Genomic DNA, 18,065 nt, shown 5'->3' on the forward strand with positions numbered 1-18,065 from the left:
AAGAGGACACCGATGAGGAAGCCAAAAGAGGAGGGTGCAGGGACTGCCCATCCCAACTCCTTCCATCATAAGGACCCTGAAGTCTTCCAGCCCAGAAACCGATGACCGTTGGTTGTTTAAATCTGGCCTAGGGCAGTGAAGCAAAGAGTTCAGCACCCTGGGAAGAGCAGATCAATCTCACAGGCTTTCCAAGATTGACGTAAGGTTCCTTGAGCCAACAGCAGAGGACGCTGTTGTCCCATCTTAGATTGGGTTTGAGAGCTTGAGACCACCCCCAAATCTCTGCACCTTCCTCAGGATAAGGCCTCTGGGCCGCAGCAGCAGATAACAAATTTATGGAGAGGAAAAGGGAGGAGGCAGATGGCCTGGGAAGGCCTGGTTTGAGTGTGGGCAGGTAGAGATGGTAAATGAGTGGGTGGAAAGGTTACCTTTGTTGCGATTTTCAGGGACTCCTTGTTTTTTACCTGTTTGAACAAGAAAGAAAAAAATGGGGTGGAGACCCAAAGTGACTATTAAGAGATCAGGTATCCAATGTTTCGGTCCTGCTCAGAGCCCAAAAGGGCAACAGCAAAGGGGCTGAGTTGCAGGAAAGGGAATGTAAAGGAAGCTCACGTCTGTTTACTTCCGTCTTCATTAAGGGCTCTCATGAATCCTTGGGGTATGGACCAGGCCACTCACGCAGGTGAGTGCACACCCACTTCTGAGCTGCTTTCTCCTGGAGCACAGCTGCTGTTGGGAGGGTGCTCCCGGCCTGAGTCACACCACTTGGAGAAATGGGGTGGGGGTTAGGAAGCGAGAGGTTTGAACTGTTTCCGCCTGGTGGCAAAGGCCCTGCAAGGCGACTCCATGTCAGTTTACCAGCGCCAAGCAAGCGTCCTCCTTATTCACTTGCAGGCAGCTGCAGAAACGGAGTTTAGTTCCTGAGTGAATGTGTTTTGTCTCCTTCTCATTAACTCCCCTTCCCTAAACAGCCCAAGAAGGTCCTCCAGCCAACTGGTAGAAATCCTCCTCTCCTCCAAGGGAAGAAGGAATTCTTAAGGGAAAGGTGTAGATATGGTTTGGTGTCTTTTTTGCCTTCTGTTTTTCCTTCTTTCAGGAACAAGTGAATGGCAAAGACAGGGCTAACATCGGGGTAGACACTCCCTCTCTGCTCCCACTCTCCTGGCCGTGTCTCTCTTCCACTGACAGCCCATAGTTTCAGCAGGAATCCAGTTTCTTCTCCTGGACGGTTTTCCCTTAGCCTTGATGATTCACATAATCCCCCATGGCTGAGGCAAAAAGGGGCAAAGGGCCGGAGGACTACACAGAGGAGAGTTGAGCACCTCGCCAGCTCATCTGGGGCAGGCTTTCTACCTCATCCCTTTACAATCCGCCAATAGACACAGGAATCAATGCAACCTGACTGGGGAGCCTAGAGCCAGGATCTGGTTTCCATTAGAGCACTGTGGGGAGCCAGGGATGATACCCTTAGCTCAACAAGGGGTTTGGATATCTGCACTCATCATCCTGCAGATTCTTCCAACCAGGTACTGCATCCAGACCTGCTCCCTTTCCTAGTTTGTCCACGGGGGTGGGAGGGAAAAGACTCTCCTCCCGAAAGCCCTTTACCTTTCTTCTTCTTCTCTTCCTCTTCCCCCTCACTGGCCCCCAAGAGGGTAAAGATGATTCCAGTCTGAGAGTTGATACCCACAGCAGTCACTACCATTCGGCCAGAACCTTCCATGACATGGGTCCCTAAATGAGAAAGAAGACAAGAGAAGTGTTGTTTTTTTTTTATACCTGGCCATTCTTTGGTGTGAAACATAGAGCTGGAAAAAAGCAATCCCTCTTTCTTCCTCTCCCGTGGATAGTGATATACTCAGCAGACAGTAGGAAAAGATCAAGAGCAAGAAAACTGGGGGGTAAGGAAAACAATGTTCCTAACTGCTTTAGGGTAAGGCTCCTTTCCCGCCACCCACCCCCAGCCAGCAGAGCCCTTATAGCACCTGCTTCAGAGGCAACCTCTTCTAGGTTGCTTGATATCCTTGTATTCAACCCACTAATACGCTACTGCCTCAGCTGAACCTCGGGGCAGGGCCAGAAGGGAGAGCAAGGTCTGGATATGGTCTCTGTGGCTGACTGTGTGGGGGAAGGTAGAATGGGAGCTGGTGTAGCCAGAGGCCATACCTGAGAGCAACATGGGGTCTCTTTCCAGGGACTTTTTGACATGGTCCGATTCCCCAGTCAGAGAGCTCTCGTCAATCTTGAGATCATTGCCCTGGATCAGGATTCCATCTGCAGGCAGCAGGTCACCTAGTACGCAGAGGTGAAGGGGCAACAGGGAAAGAGGGTAGGTAAGGACCATCCAACCCCATCTCAGGGCTGCTCCCATGGGCCCTGCCTATACGGCAAAGGCCCAGGGAGAATCTGGAGAACATTTGAAAGACAGCTTCGGCTCTGACAACCTGGGATAAGACTCCATTCCCGGTATCATAAATTCAAACAGTTACTGATCCCCAAACACATTCCCGTGGCCTGAATATTACATACTTTGAATCTAAGACACACAGGGTACAGTCTAACAGCCTTTGGGAGTTTCAGTTCCTGCCTTCTGTGAATTTCTCTTCCATAACCTCCTTAAACTCTAACCTAGAAGCTAACACAATCTGGGGTCTTATCTTTTTGGGTCCTCAGCAATTCCAAGCAGCCCCCTTATGCCAAAGGACCTAGCCTTCAAATAGGGAGGGTGGCACAGGTACAAGAAACACAGAGCTCTCACCGTATTTGATTTGGGCAATGTCCCCCACCACGATCTCAGCCACAGGGAGCTGAATGATGTGACCATTTCGGATAACGGAGAATTTCTGTTCCTTTTCAATGCGGTTCTGCAGCCCCCGGAATTGCTTCTCTTTGCTCCAATCATTGAAGGCAGTCACTAGTACCACGATGATCACTGAGAATAAGATGGCTGCCCCCTCAATCCAGCCGGCTTCTGCCTCCCCTTCATCTTCTGGGCTAGTTACGGCTAGACCACACTCTAGCCCAGGGAAAGTAGAGAAAAGAAGGGTCACCTAGGGGCTTTTGTTGACATTAAAAATGGGGGTGGTACTTCTGCAACCCCCCAGAATAGAAAGACAGGGAAAGAGAGTAACAGCTATTCTCTTGGGTAGAATAGCTCTCCTCTGAGGATACTGGAGGACAGCAGGATTGAGCATCATCTCACCACCAATATAACTATTTATGTTTACCTAAAAGAAGCAAATGAATAGCATGAAACATGTCAATACAAATTACAGGCAAGTCACATATAAAGAACTTATGACCGCCAACATGGTAGCTCCCACTGCGACTTCCTATGACGCTCACACAACTGGGGGAACTCTGAGATGCAGGGCTTTGTTGGTTGAGTGAGCATAGAGGATTTAAGACATTCTGAATAAGGATTTGATAGGAAAAGGGGGAAAAGACCCTGGAATCAGGATAGGTTGGAAGAATAGCTTACTAGCTACTTGCTAGTTTCCTTTGGAGAACCCGCTCTGGATAATGGGGGCGCATTTTAAAGCTATAATCTGTCAACGTGAATACCAAGTGCTTTTCGGTGGTGCTGGAAAGAGTCATGCTGGTCTGTTCAAGATACTCACGTTCGTTTTCTTCCCCAGGGGGGCGATAGAAGGACAGGACCAGGGAGATGATGGCCGCGATCTCCAGGATGATGAGTGTGACATCCTGAAGGGCTTCCCACACTAATTCTAAAAAGGTCTTGGGCTTTTTGGGGGGAATCAGGTTTTGTCCAAATACTTGTTTACGTTTCTCCAGATCTGCAGGGTTTCCAGATAGGCCTGAAAAAGACATAAGAGTGGAGCAAATGAGCGAGAAAAAAGGGGTAGAGATGAATGACAGAAGAAGGCAGTTAAAAGATCCCTTTAAAAAAGATACCTTGCTTCCCGATCTGCCCAAGTATGAGATCCAGTTAGAGTGACTGGTCTCTGTGGCTGACAGACTTTTTGCTCAGACTCAGGGGGTGTGAAACTTTCAGTCTAAAAATGGGGGCAAACCAAGACAAGTTGGTCACAGGGGCCACTCACTCCTCTTGGTCTCCAGGGTAAGCTAACCTAGGCCTAAAACTTCATCTCTTCCTCATGGGGTTTGCTCCAGGCTCCAGCTCTAAGAGCACAAACATTAAAATGTTTCCTGAGACTCACACAGAACTTTCCTCTCACATTAACATGTAAATGCTGGTCATGATTTAAAAACAGAGCTGGGACTTCCCTGGTGGCGCAGTGGTTAAGAATCTGCCTGCCAATGCCGGGGACATGCATTCGATCCCTGGTCCGGGAAGATCCCACACATGCCGTGGAGCAATTAAGCCCGTGCACCACAACTACTGAGCCCACGTGCCACAACTACAGAAGCTCGTGCACCCTACAGCCTGCACACCGCAACTACTGAAGCCCGCGCGCCTACAGCCCACGCTCAGCAGCAAGAGAAGCGACCGCAATGAGAAGCCCGCGCACTTCAACGAAGAGTAGCCCCTGCTTGTCGCAACTAGAGAAAGCCCGTGTGCAGCGATGAAGACCCAACACAGTCAGAAATTAAAAAATAAAATAAAATGTTAAAAAAAAACAAAACTAAAAACAGAGCTGGCTTCCACCCAGTGGCTCATACACAAAAGCAAGAAAGAATAAGCTATCTGCCCAAGGTCGTGCTAGGAGGCTAGGGGACAGAGCCCAACCAGTTGTCCTGTCCAAGTTTCAGCGGTTTCAGGAGATCAACAGAGTAGAGGCTTCGAGACTCCAACTTTGGGCATCCCCTTTTTGCACACAGCCATCCTTTTCTGTCACACACAGAGGCATACGTGCATAGACACACACACACATCACTAAGAGGCACGATTGTTCTGCTAAGTACTATGTACTTAGAGATGTACTAGGTGCTAAGAGAAGTACTACTTAGACAAAGTACTAGGAGAAGCACTATTATTCAGGTTGAATAAAAAGAGAACAATGAAGGTGAAGCCACTGAGTTAGCTATTCTCTTGGGTAGAGTCCTTGATTATCAGCATGCCCCCCACTAACACACATGTGCTTACATACCTGTGTCAGTGTGCACACATAGTCCAGGCACGTTGCCAGAGAGAAGAAGAGTGAGGCAGAATTATTCCCAGTGTCTTCCTCATATTTAGGCCCTTCTCCTGGGCCCCAGGGGTGTTATACTTTAAGGGAAGAGGAGACAGCTTCTAACTTTAATTAATGCCAGGTGACATTTATCAAGTTGTTTGCACAACTCGATTAGCAAATTAGCTCTGGTTTTGGCACTGGACGTTGGTGGCTATACTGTGGGATCCCCACAGGCAGGGCGAGGCAACCTTTGTCTTGAAAAAAGATCAGCAGCTGAGGAGGGTTAGAATCAAAGGATGGGGACACTTAACCCAGCTTCACACAGAGGTGCAAGAAAAGCAGATGACGGGGAGCTGCAAGGAGAAAATGGGGATACTGATGCCAGAGGACTTCTTCACACTTTAGTCAACGTGAAGGGCTACTCCACTGGTGGGGGATGGGGGCTTAGCAGGAGGGCAGACATCTATTCTCCATCTCCACTGAATAGGATGCAAGAGTGTTACTTTAAATGGCGAGGAGAGAGATTTGGGTTAGAACTAAGGAAGACAGAGCAAGATTTTGAAAATGGGAAAATAGGTACTCAAGGGAGTACTGTTTGCGGGGTCCATTTCTCCACCCTAAAAACAAAAACCATCAGGAGAGGTACTTGAAATCTACCTGGGGACCCCGCCTGGAGGTAAAGTGGGGGTGTGAACTGGCACCCACAATTGTGGAGTGAGGACTGCAGACCACTTTCTCTTGCCAGTGCTCAGGAGAGGGAAACAGGGGAAGTGGCGCCTGATGCTCTTATCCAGGGCCTCCTGCCTCCTTGGGCCCGAAAGCACCACCCTGGCTGGAAAGCTGAGAGGCACAGCAGAGCTCTGCAGGGGAGCGGGTTTGACCAAAGCGCTAGAAGCAAGCTGGGCTGCCTGCCAGAGAATCCCTGCCTCTACCACTCTGAGAAGTCAGTTCTCAGCAGGAAAGAAAATCCAGGGCCTGGGAAAGGAGTGTTTCTGGGCAGGGCATCTTGACCCCCAGGCAGGCAGAGGCAGAGTTGCCAGGGGACAGGGCCTTGCTGGTTCTTCCTCTCAGGGACCTGAGATAGCAAGTCTGTGCCAACTTGGAACTGCTGGGCTGGACGGCCAGGCTTGCTGGAGGGAAATAGGAGTTCTGCTAATTTGTTAACCTACCTAGGATGTTTCTCAAGAAAGCAGGATTCACAATGTAAAGGGAGGAGATGTTATTCCCTCCTTAACAAGGGTGAGGGCAAATCAAGACATCAGATATTAGAGGTTATCATCAAGGGACATCCCAATAAATCTAATGAAGGCCAAAATGGCGTCAACACAACAAGAACAGTCTCGCTAAAAGCACCCCATCTGAGGTAGCCCTGCCTCTCCCTGCTCTCATATTAATGCCTCACAATCACCCTTGACTCCTCTCTCTCTCTCTCCCTCTTATCCACTATATCCGTTTAGTCAGGGAATCTGTCAGCTCTATCTTCAAAATATATCCAAGTTTCCCTCACTTCTCATTTTCCACAGCTCCCATCCTGGTCTGAGTCACGGTCGTCTCTCGCCTGGACCACTGCGATCTGTCTAACTGGCCTGCTGCTTCCACCCTTGCCCTTCTGTTCTCAGTCTCTTCTCTTTCCAGAATGATCTCTTACAGCCCAACCGATGACACTCATCTACCCAGAATCCTCTGGTGCCTTTTATTTGGAATGAAACTGGATACAGAAGACATTACAATGGCCTATAAGCCAAGCCCCCTTTATGAGCCCCCAGCCCCCCACCCCTTAACTCCTACCATTTTCCCCTTGTTCACTGAGATGCCATCAAGCTAGCCTTCCTGCCATTCTCTGCACGCACTAGACACGTTTCTTTTTCAGGGCCCCTGCACACGTTTCCTTTCTCAGATTCCTCTTCACTAGGTAGGGCTCATCCTTTCACCTCCTTCAGGTCTTTGCACAAACGCCACCTTCCTCGTGAGGCCCACCCTGACCCCCGTATTTAACACAGACTTTTCTGCCCCTAGCACGTTTGATCCCCTTATCCTGCTTAACTGTTTCCCTCTACAGGTCTTCTCTCAGAACAGATTCTATACTTATCCTACGCTTGTCTATCCCCCTCCACAAGGGCAGGATTTTTGTCTTTGTTCCTTGGGTCTAGAACAGTGCTGGACACGTAGTGTGCACACAAATTTATTGAATGAACTGCATGAGTGAGTAATAAATAAGATTGTGAACAGTGAAGCGATTACAATTGTGCCAGATGCTTCACCAGGCACATTTGTGTCTTCTCACTGAAACACTGCAAAGCCCTATGTAGTAGCTGCTATTAACCCCACCTCACATATAAGCAAACTGTGGCCTGGAGAGGTTTTCTAACTGCTCAAGTAAGTACGCGGCAGTCTATACCGCTCTACAGGAAGCAGCTGGATGCCAACCTACACACAGTGGGGCTGGGGTGTGGAGGGAGCCGCACTCAGCTGAGGCTTCATTCTGGCGTGACTAGCTTGTCCTGGTTTGTCTAGGGCTTTCCAGGTTTTAGCACTGGAGCTCCTGCCTCCTGGGACGGCCCCTCAGCCCCAGGCAAACAGGGATGGTTGGTCACCCACCCTCCTTTATTTACCTCAGGGCAGGCCCACATGCTGCTTTTCTCTACACCTCTAGGCAAATCAGTCCCGTTCCCACTCTTTATTTACAACCGGGGTGAATTAGTCCCATCTTTTCCTGTCCTCAGGGATGGTAACACCAGGGCTGTCAGAGTCTCATCTATGAATTTTGTATTCAATAAAAGGTTCATTACTGGCTTTTTTTGGACCGAAGCAAATGAAACAAGACAGGCTGTGGAAAACAAAAAAGGTCAGGCCTTGCTCGCACTTAGATGCCCTCAAAGTCACACATTTACTTCCCTTTTGCCATTTTCTCTCATCTCTCTGCTCCACCTTAAGTCACCCTACGCTCTTACAATAGCTACCTTAAGAAGTCAAGTGGCTGCCCAAGTTCCCAGCATGCCCTGTGGCAGGCAGGGGCAGTTTGGGGCTGTCAGCCTAGTAGCCTTGGGAATCCTCTCTGACATGTGGCATGGCACAGGAAAGCCATGTGGGACTGGGAGCTCGGCCAATCCCCAATTTTGGGCTTTCCATTCCCATTCTTCCTGCCCCCAAGAGGCTCTCAGGCCTTGATCTCAGCAGCTGTGATTTCACATGAATACTTGTCCAGCCCAGGAGGGGGTTTTAGTCCCTTATCTCCACAGTTGCTTCTAAAATATACCGCTTCCCGAAGAGGGGAAGGAAGACTTGGCAGGGAGAAAATGCTGGAAACACTGGAAAAGGGTTTCCCCTAAAAATACACCAAGAAAACGAGAAGAAACCTTGTCCCCAAGAACATAAGAGAGAAAATCCTACCCAAATCGGGAATACATCTGGCCCGAAGAACCAGACTTAACACATGAGCTAGGAGAGGTGACAAGAATGTCAGTCTGTGAAGTCATTGCCCCCACCCCACGCTGGGGAATTACACAGCCCTGCCCAGGCTGGTGGGAGACGGCATAAGCAGCAGTGGAAAATCTGTGTCTGCTATGAGCCTGTGCAGGGACCCAGGGCTTGGGAGGAGAAGCAGAGGCCCAGCCCTCAGTGGCCTGGCTCCAGCAGGGAAGGACCAGGGCCAGCTTCCCTAGGAGGCCGAGGACTGTTGGCAGAGGCACCCCTTATCAGAGCCAGCCCAGGCCCAGAAAGGGTGGGGCTAGGTTAGACATCATGAGGGACTTCCCAGCTGTCTGAGTTATGATACCTTGCCAATGGGACAGCAGAATCTTCTCCTACAAAAATAGTATAAGGGAGAGGTTTCTCTGGGTTGATTTGAAGGCAATCCTATTTGGTATATAAGAACAGACAACAGAACACCTTTCAAATCCTACCTTAAAAACCCTGGATTAGGGGGCAAGAGGGAAGAGTAGCCTAAAATCAACATAAGGACTGACAGGCTTCAGCCAGCTACTGCTGCTAACCCATTGCCACTCCTCCGAGGATTCAGAGCAGTTTCCCTGCTTCTGCATCTCTAGCTTAACACACCCACAGCTTGGAGATGTGCTCTGTACCTGCTGGCCTTCCAGCCCCCAGAGAGAAGGCAGTCTCCCTAAGGTCACAACAAGAGGATGATGGACTTTGAGAAGAATGCCCCTTTCTCACTCGCCATCCTAAAGCCCTGCCCTAGGTTAGAGCGCCCTCCTCACCCTCTGCTCGGCCGCCCTCTCCCACGCTGCATGCACACACTCCCCTCCGGTGTCACACCCCCCAGTACTCACACCTCAGAGCTAAATACAAAGAGCGAAAGCTCCACTTCCAAGGGTGGATGCAACGTCTGCCTCAGCTAAGGAGGGAATGCTATCTTTCTTCCTCCCCCTAGCTGATGGTTCAGTGCAAGGCAACGACAAGAAGGTTTAAAGCAAAACAAAACTTTTTGTTTTGGGCAAGGAGGAGCTGAATAGAAAAGAATTCACAGAGCGTGGGGCTGGCCTGGGAAAGAGCAGGCCCATAGCTGTCACGCACGGTTGGCCTAATTCAGCCCTAGGCATATAACTCAAACCAGACAGGGAACTCCCAGGATGCAACGTGGAATTCCCTGCAGGGGGAGGAGGGACTAAGGGAGGGCACTTTTTCTCTCCTGTCTTTCTCAATCATCTACCATCCCACTGTTGATGCTGCTTCCCCAGGTTTTGTGAAAACCTTTCCCACCCCTCTGCCAAGTACTAAATATTTCACAGCTACTCACATCACAGTGTAGCTGCTCTCTGGCTGTTTGAGCTGGTTTGCCCATCTCTACCCCTTCTCCTCCCTCTAAGATATTCTTTTGGCATGAGTCTCTGTCATACCTTAAACTTAATATGTCTGCCCAAAGTGTGATGGGCAGAGAGGACCACAGATTGTTATTCTCAGCAGTCACGCCCACATGAATTGCTTTTAGGATAATTTATTTGGCATCTTCCAGGTGATGGCTATGGGGCAGAGGGCATGAGGAAAGAGAGGTAGCTTGGCTATGCTTCTAAGTTGAAATTGATGGACTCCTAAAAGTGGATTTTCTAAAACAGACTATAAGCCCTACAGATAGGGAGGAAAATCTCAGAGAAGCCAGTTGCCCATCTTCTTCTCATATCCGTTCCATCCCATATCCACTTGCCCATTTCTTTACATCCCCTGCAACATCAACATTCTCTAAAGCAGTGGCCTCTAAATGGGGGGCATGCATTCATCCGTTAGAGCGTGGGAAAGGTACTGGAACTTTTTGTATTACTTCATCCATTTCTATTTCTTGTAGATCCTACTATGTAAATAATATTAGTGTTAGAAGTACTGTAGGTGAACATTTATTGGGGCTACGTGTGCAATTTTCTTTCAGATTGACAATGCCACTGGAAATTTCAATCTCCTACACTGAGGAAGAGCCCAATCCCAGTATGTCCCAGCTTACGGGAAAATGGATAGTTCTTGGTAGAACATGCCACTGACCTCAAAAGGCATGGCAACAGGAACACAGCTAAACCCCAGAGACCTTAAGGTGGCAGGAGATATTAACCTAAATCCTGCAGTTAATGAACCAAAATCAAAGTTTGCGCTGTCTGAAAACAGATTCTTTCCCCCTCCTGCTGTTTACTCCCCAAAGAATCTCAGCTCCCAAAACCTAGCAGGTGCTCAGTTATTAGGCAAGGCAAAGATGCTTGCATCTTATGCCAGGAGCATTTACTAAGTGGTAGCAATGACCGCAGAGCATGGCCAGGCCAGAGCTTCCCCAGGCAATCACACGATGGAGGAATCCTACCTCTGACTCCTAGGCCCCCTTTTCCTTCCCTACAATCCCCTCAGCTTAGGTCCCTGTACTGTGTGCTCCCATAACACCATCATAGCACTACGACAATATTTCTGAAATTGCCTTAATTTTTGTGTATCCTCTTATTGCCTGTAAGCTTTATGGAAGCAAGAACTGTCCCTGTCGTGTTCACCGTTTTGTCCCCAGCACCTGCTGGACATTAAATATTTGTTTAATGTGGTTGACAAGAAATTAGAAACCCTCTGTATCCCACTGTCACACCCTCAACTCTGCAGAGGCGGAAAGGAATAGCAGGGTACAGAGGGAACATGAGACAGAAATTCCCAAAAACATTCTTCTAGATCCAAATTCAACATAAATAGTCTTTAGCCTTCCGAAAGAAGTCCACAGGTAATGACTCATTGTTTAGTCAAGGCTCCCCTTCTCTGCCCTTTCTCATCTGGGCCCAGACCTCCCCCCTAACCGTTGGCCTAGCTCCTCCTCAGAAAACGTCATTCTTCCTCCTAAAAAGGGTAACACAGCTGAGGACCAATGTGGAAAAGTTCTATGGAGAAGAAGAATTCATACAACTTTCTATCTAGCCCAGAGAATCTCTCAACTAGGATCCTCTCTGCTTCCTGCACACAAAGGGAGACTGAGACTAAGGAAAAATACCTCTTCTTTCTTCCCCTTAAGCCACGGGTAATTCTCATTCCAGACTCACAAAGGTTTCTCTTGCTCTTGGAAGCCAGGAGATGGCATGGAAAACTGATCAGAAGATAAAAGGCTATCTTCTAGGGGGTAGCACCCAAAATGCTCAGCTCTCTGGGGATTGGAGAGATTGGCTGGGGCTGGGATGTAATGGGGAAAGAAGAGGCAATAGAAAGGGGGGGGATAAAGAAATTGGAATGAGGAAAGAAGCAAGCAAACTAAACAGATTCCATTGGCGCGAAACGCTCAGGTTTTCCCTACTGATAAACCTCAGGCAACACAACCACCACTTATCCAGGAACTAGAGCCTCACCTCTGCCTCTTTGCCTTTCTTTAACATGGCCATGAAGGCTGAACTCTTTAGTGGCTTAGATGAAAGCATGTGTCGTCTTTCATGTCTCCCCCACCCCTTTTTGCTTCCCCAACTTTCCTTCCCTTTTTTGCTCACACTCAGCCTTGTGTCTGGTCGTTGCTGAATGCCATGGAGGCTGAGCACCTCCACGTCATCTCGAATGTAACCAACTCTTGGCCACTGGGGCATCTCCTCTTGTTCCAACTAGCCATTGTACTCAAGGAACACAAGCCAATATTAAACTCACATTAGCATTGGGTCACTGTTAGACATTTTATCAGGCATTGGAATACAAAACAAATTGCAAAATTATCTGTGATTCTGAGATTCTCCATATTGCTGCTCTAGCCAAAGGGGCAGGAGAACATTAATGGACTGTGAATCAGAAAACATGAATTATTCCATCGAGTTCTACCCTGTGGTAAGACTTTAGGCAAGTCATTTAAACCTTTTGGTCTGTTATGAGCAAGAGCGAGCGAGTGAGACAATAAAAAAAACATGTTAGTGTTTGAAATGTTATAAACTCCAAGTTCCATAAGACCCCTTAGTAGCTATGGTTTAAAATAATCTACCGGGCTTCCCTGGTGGAGCAGTGGTTGAGAGTCCGCCTGCCGATGCAGGGGACATGGGTTCGTGCCCCGGTCCGGGAAGATCCCACATGCCGTGGAGCCTGCGCGTCCGGAGCCTGTGCTCCGCAACGGGAGAGGCCACAGCAGTGAGAGGCCCGCGTACCGCAAAATAAATAAATAAATAAATAAATAAAATAAAACAATCTATCAATCTATACTAAAGATACTATCAATCCAACAGAAAATAAAGGGGAAGAGTTATATTCTACGAACCAATCTCCCCTATCTTACTTCACCTTGGTTTCCAATCAGCAGAATTCTAACACCGGGAAAATTTCTTTATTCTTATTATTAGCATGCAGGGGCCTCGCACAGCTATGCTAGGCTGTCAGGCACCTCAGAGCAGTCTTTTGTGAACAGGCTGTTTTTTTAATGGCACCTAGATATTGATGCTCTTTTCTCAGCCTGTCCAACCAAACCGCTCAGCACCATCCCTGTCTGGGGAGAGACTCCTGTGTCATAGCTCTTCTGTGTCTCCTTTTCCTATCCCTTTGCTCTTCTCACATATGAGGGGGTCATTGTTGGCACTGGGGGCTAGAAATTACTCATGGAAAAGTTATTTTCTGACACCCTGCCTCCCCAGCTCCAGGACCAGCCCTATGGGTGAGTCGTAATATTGAAATAAATCAGGATACATATTTGTGATCTAAGGAAGCAGGAGAATGGCAGTGGACAACTGTGACAATGGTAGGGGTACTGGGATATAGACATGGCCAGGGTTTGTAGCAACAGAGGCACCTGACATCAGAGGGTGACTTTCAACCACAGGTCTGAAACCAGGACTGGGAAAGAATCTAAGCATTTGATATCTGATGTTGAGATTAAAGTACAATATATATGCTGGCCTTTGGGAATGGAAGAGCTCTCTGGGAATCAGGAAGTTAACAGTAACAGCTATGAGAAAGGGTTTGGAAAATCGGGAGGAAAGTGTGGACCCTGCTCTTAGGAGTTTCTTAGGTTCCAGCTTATTTGGACTTCTGAGTTTCACTTTGTGAGAGAAACAACTGACCCAAGGGATAAGAACAGAAGAGGAAGGGAAAAAGAAAGATCCTGCTTAAATTCTGATGAATGTTTCGAAAGTATTGCAGTATCTCAGTTAAACGTAATAGGAATACCCTCTCTTTAAGGTCAATGCCACCGTGAAAGTGGCAGAATAAAGAAATCTAGCTGACAAGAAGTAGGCGTTATCCAAAGGGCAGTCATTAGATACTAAACAGAAGGCCTTTGCTAAGCCACATGAAAGCAACTAAGCACTGCCATCTTAACCAGGCTTTTTGACATCAACAGGTGAATGGAGAAAATGGACAGTGGTTGCATGCAGGCTGCAGCAGCCTCTCCAGATGTAAAAACACATTGCACTCCATAGGCACTCATATTCTGGCAAATATCTTCATACACGTGGACTCCACTTTAATGTGAGACGACTAATTTACTGAACACCCATTATAAGTGTAGGCATTGTATACAACGTTACATTATTTAATTCCAATAACTCTGCAGCCTAGGTACTGACATCATTTTCAAAGAAGAAAATGAAGTTTATTTAGGGAGGCTGAGGAAATTGTTCAATGCTATTCAGCTAGTAAATGGTAGAAGTAATTTTTTTTTTTTTTGCGGTACGCGGGCCTCTCACTGCTGTGGCCTCTCCCGTTGCGGAGCACAGGCTCCGGACGCGCAGGCTCAGCGGCCATGGCTCACGAGCCCAGCCGCTCCGCGGCATGTGGGATCTTCCCGGACCGGGGCACGAACCCGTGTCCCCTGCATCGGCAGGTGGACTCTCAACCACTGCGCCACCAGGGAAGCCCTCATTTTCTTTTAAGAATAGATTAAGAACAACTATACTAAAAGTGCATAGGACAGGGTTGAAAAAGTCATCAATAATTCCCTGAAAGAAAACAGAGTGAGTAATCCAAAGATATGGTGGGTACAACTCTCTACATTATGACTTACCATTCCGTTTGTAACTGTGTACCATAGAGAAGTGCTACATTAGGTAGATGGACTCACCCACTTTTCTTCATATTACACTGTAAGATCAGTGTGGGGAAGAATTATATCTTCAACCTTTGCAATCAAAGACTGATACAGAATAAGGGACTTGATTACTGATAAAAGCATCTCTAACATAAACATTTATAAAATAGAGATCTTCTGTACATTGATACAGAAAAAGGAGGAAAGAATGATCTTCAGAGAATACCACAGTCACTCAACATCATCTCTGGGAAAGAAATGACATTTCTCTCCATAGCCGCACCTCCTTTCAGCGCTTCAGATACTATACTTTACCCACCAGACACAGATATACCAGCAAGGTCTCCAGAAATGTTCCTTCTCTAGAAGTTGGGAAAATAATATATTTGAACACTAGCCACCTTCCTCCAACTCCCCACCCCTGGTACGGCCTTTACCTTCCACCGTGTTGGTTTTCAGTCTACTGCAGAGATTCATTACTCCTCCATAGCGGACATTGATCTGGTTTATTGCATCAGTTGAACGCAGCTCCATGAGCTTCCTCAGGTCCATTACCGTGCAGCCAAATTCCCCTTCATGGCTCTCAATTATCGAGTTGGCTGGCAAGGCGTGCTCTGTTGGGTTTGTCATTTTGCCTGATGTTACCAAGCCCCTCAAGCAGAGAAAATGTGAAATTTCCCTTCCACTGATCAGGGTCTCGTGCCTCTCTGCCTCACTTCTTCTTACTTTTTGCTTCACTGGGAGCCCAGATGGGAAATAGATCGACTATGTCTTGTGCAATAAGCTTCAGAGTAGCAACCTGTAGCCCAGATCCTTTTCTGGGTATGAAGCTTGGCAGTAGGAGGAGGAAGAGGATGGGGGAACTGAGTGGAACTGGACCACGTGTCACGATGATTGGTGTCCCCAGGTGGTGATGGAAGTGGTTGTCCAGGGTAGGTAGGTTCCTAGCTTAGACCAACTTGCACAGATGGAGGTGTAAACAGGATGTGCATGTTACCATGGAGGCAACCTTAGCAACAACCAGCGACTGCGGTGGTAGAGAGGTGGCAGGAGGAGGAGGAAGAGGAGGGTTCCCTGGATACCGATGACAACAGGATCTCTGGAATAAAGATTCAAAGATAGACAAAAAGAAATAATTAGAGCAGCATGGAGATCCAGCATCTGCAAGGGCAAGAGGTACTCATTCTAGCACAGGGTTTAGGTGACAGTTGATGTCTGAGCTGAACTGATAGCTGAGGCCCCTTCCTCCCTGGGAGGCCCCAGCAGCCTGTAGACTCCAATAATTTCAGATACACCCCAGTCTTCATACCTCACCTCTTCCAAACCACGTAACACAAATCCTACAACTTCAGAAAATTGGAAATAAAAGGTTATGGGGCTTCCCTGGTGGCGCAGTGGTTGAGAGTCCGCCTGCCGACGCAGGGGACGCGGGTTCGTGCCCTGGTCCGGGAGGATCCCACATGCCGCAGAGCGGCTGGGCCCGTGAGCCATGGCCGCTGAGCCTGCGCGTCCAGAGCCTGTGCTCCGCAACGGGAGAGGCCACAGCAGTGAGAGGCCCGCGTACTGCAAAAAAAAAAAAAAAAAAAAAAAAAAGGTTATGACCTCTAATTGTTCTAATGCACTCCCTGTCTATTTGAGGGGCCTGCTACAGAATCTTTTAGTCTGACCTTACTTCTAAGAGGTGAGAAGAGGTCAGAAAAGGAGTCCAGACCAGAGTGATCCGGAGGGTGGCCTGCCAGTCTGCCACCCTCCCCCATACCTTGCACCCTCCCCTACTCCTAACACACACATTTACAAACCAGGAGGACAACCTGGTAGAAGAGGCCCAGTCCTCTGCAGCCCCTCAGAATACTCAGCCTGATGCTGTAGAGAAATTCCTCAGGATGCCGCAGGTGTCAGTAGATCAGGAGCTAAGCCCCCCGCTGCTCCAAAAAGCTTTTGGGGGGAAAGGATGAGTAAAATGCTCTGTCAGTAGGCGATACAGGGTGGAACCTTTTTACATAAAGGGGACAGAAGGACCTCTGAGGAGGAAAGATAGTGAGTTTGAAGCCTATGAGTGTTAAAGTTCCTCTGGGGTGGCAGGAACACAACAGCTACTGATTCAGATAGAGCCTAGGGCCACAACAAGGTGAGTAGGGGAGCGAAGTTAGTCTGCGTGTGAGTGACACCAGAGGGTCTCAAACCAGCATTTCTCCCCTCAGGAAGGCATGTGTTACCTCTTACACGTGCTCACTAGGGAGAGAGGGTCAGGAGTATGTAAAGGTGAGAACAGGGAGGATGAAGGTGAAAAGTCTTATCCTGAGCCCCGTTCTCGGCGTCAGAAAGGGGCTGCTGTGTGGCATGCAGGAGGACTGCCACACATTGGCTATTTAAATGTGAAGGGGCTCTCCCTGAACACAGCACCCGAACGCTCTGGGTCCAGCCCCTCTCTAACAAATGGATGACATCCTTGCTTCTAGAAGGTGAACGAAGGAGCACAAGGACCGTCAGATAAGGACTTGACTCTTTTATCAATTAATTTTCCAGAAATCACATGTGGCCAAAGTTCCTGCTAATTGTAATCAATCCTGTCCCCGGCAGGTTCCACTGGGATGGAGGTGGTTAAACCCCTCCCTCTCCCAGTCTGCCCTCTGCCTCCTCCTTCTAGTATAAAATTTTTAGAGCTACTCTGACTTACAAAGGGTTACGCAAGCAGGGTTTTTTGTTTTGTTGTTGTTGCTATCGTTTTTTAAACATCATATTCCCTTTCTTTTTAGATGTCATCAGAGAATCCTGGGGAACAAGGAGGTCTGGAGAGAACCTGAGGCAGAGTGTCAAACTCTCTTCAATCATACTGGCATAGGGATAGGCAGTAGCACAGACTTTTCTCTCCAGTTCACCTTCTTCTCCAAGTCTGGAAGCAGTGGGAAGGGCTGTAGCAGCAAGAAGCCCAGCTGACCCTTAAGTTGAACCCCTTAACCTTTCAAGAGGAATGTTGAGGACAGTGCTGATTGAGAGCTTAACTGGAAATCAGAAGATTTTACTTTTTTTTACTCTCTACCCACTGCCATGTTTGTTCTATGAAGGCAGAGATTTTTCACGTGTCTTCTTCACTGCTTTCTCTCCGGTGCCTAGATAAGCACCTGCACAGAGCGGGCATTCAGCTAATTCTTTTGGTCGAATAACCAGTAGTAGATTCAGAACCAGATTCACCATCTTCCCAGGTACCCCTCAGGCAAGTCGCTTGGCCTTCTTAGTGCTCAGTTTTCTTAGGGCTCAGCTCCTCCCATCTTTATCTGGGGGAAGAATCAGCCCTACCTTTTCACACCATCCTAAGAAAGTGATAAAGGGAAGGGATTATAAATAGAAATAGTGCTTTGAAATCTTAGATGAAAGATGACCAGTGTCCAGTATAGGACACTCAAGTGATGAGAAAAAGCTTAATTTGATCTTAGTGAACTTTTTTTATCTAGCCCTTTAAGCAGAAGAGCAATAATTTCCATGTGCCCCTCCATCTTTCCTTGCCAGGGGGAACT

The 18,065-nt window shown here is 48.0% G+C and overlaps 1 protein-coding gene across 2 annotated transcripts in view; it reads right to left on the reverse strand.

Annotated features, from left to right (window-relative positions):
- ATP2B4 (ATPase plasma membrane Ca2+ transporting 4) overlaps positions 1 to 18,065 on the reverse strand; it is a 93,181-nt gene that overhangs the window by 33,493 nt on the left and 41,623 nt on the right. For both annotated transcript variants that reach the window (XM_032621219.1, XM_032621230.1), the window contains exons 2-7: positions 14,988 to 15,649; positions 3,621 to 3,818; positions 2,759 to 3,016; positions 2,167 to 2,292; positions 1,609 to 1,734; positions 429 to 464 (exon numbers count right to left, since the gene is read on the reverse strand). In XM_032621219.1, coding sequence (XP_032477110.1) covers positions 429 to 464; positions 1,609 to 1,734; positions 2,167 to 2,292; positions 2,759 to 3,016; positions 3,621 to 3,818; positions 14,988 to 15,180 — 937 coding nt within the window. In that variant the 5' untranslated portion in view covers positions 15,181 to 15,649. The remainder of the gene's footprint in view (positions 1 to 428; positions 465 to 1,608; positions 1,735 to 2,166; positions 2,293 to 2,758; positions 3,017 to 3,620; positions 3,819 to 14,987; positions 15,650 to 18,065) is intronic.

Source organism: Phocoena sinus, chromosome 1 (genome assembly GCF_008692025.1).
Source record: "Phocoena sinus isolate mPhoSin1 chromosome 1, mPhoSin1.pri, whole genome shotgun sequence".
NCBI classification, from domain to species: Eukaryota; Metazoa; Chordata; class Mammalia; order Artiodactyla; family Phocoenidae; genus Phocoena; species Phocoena sinus.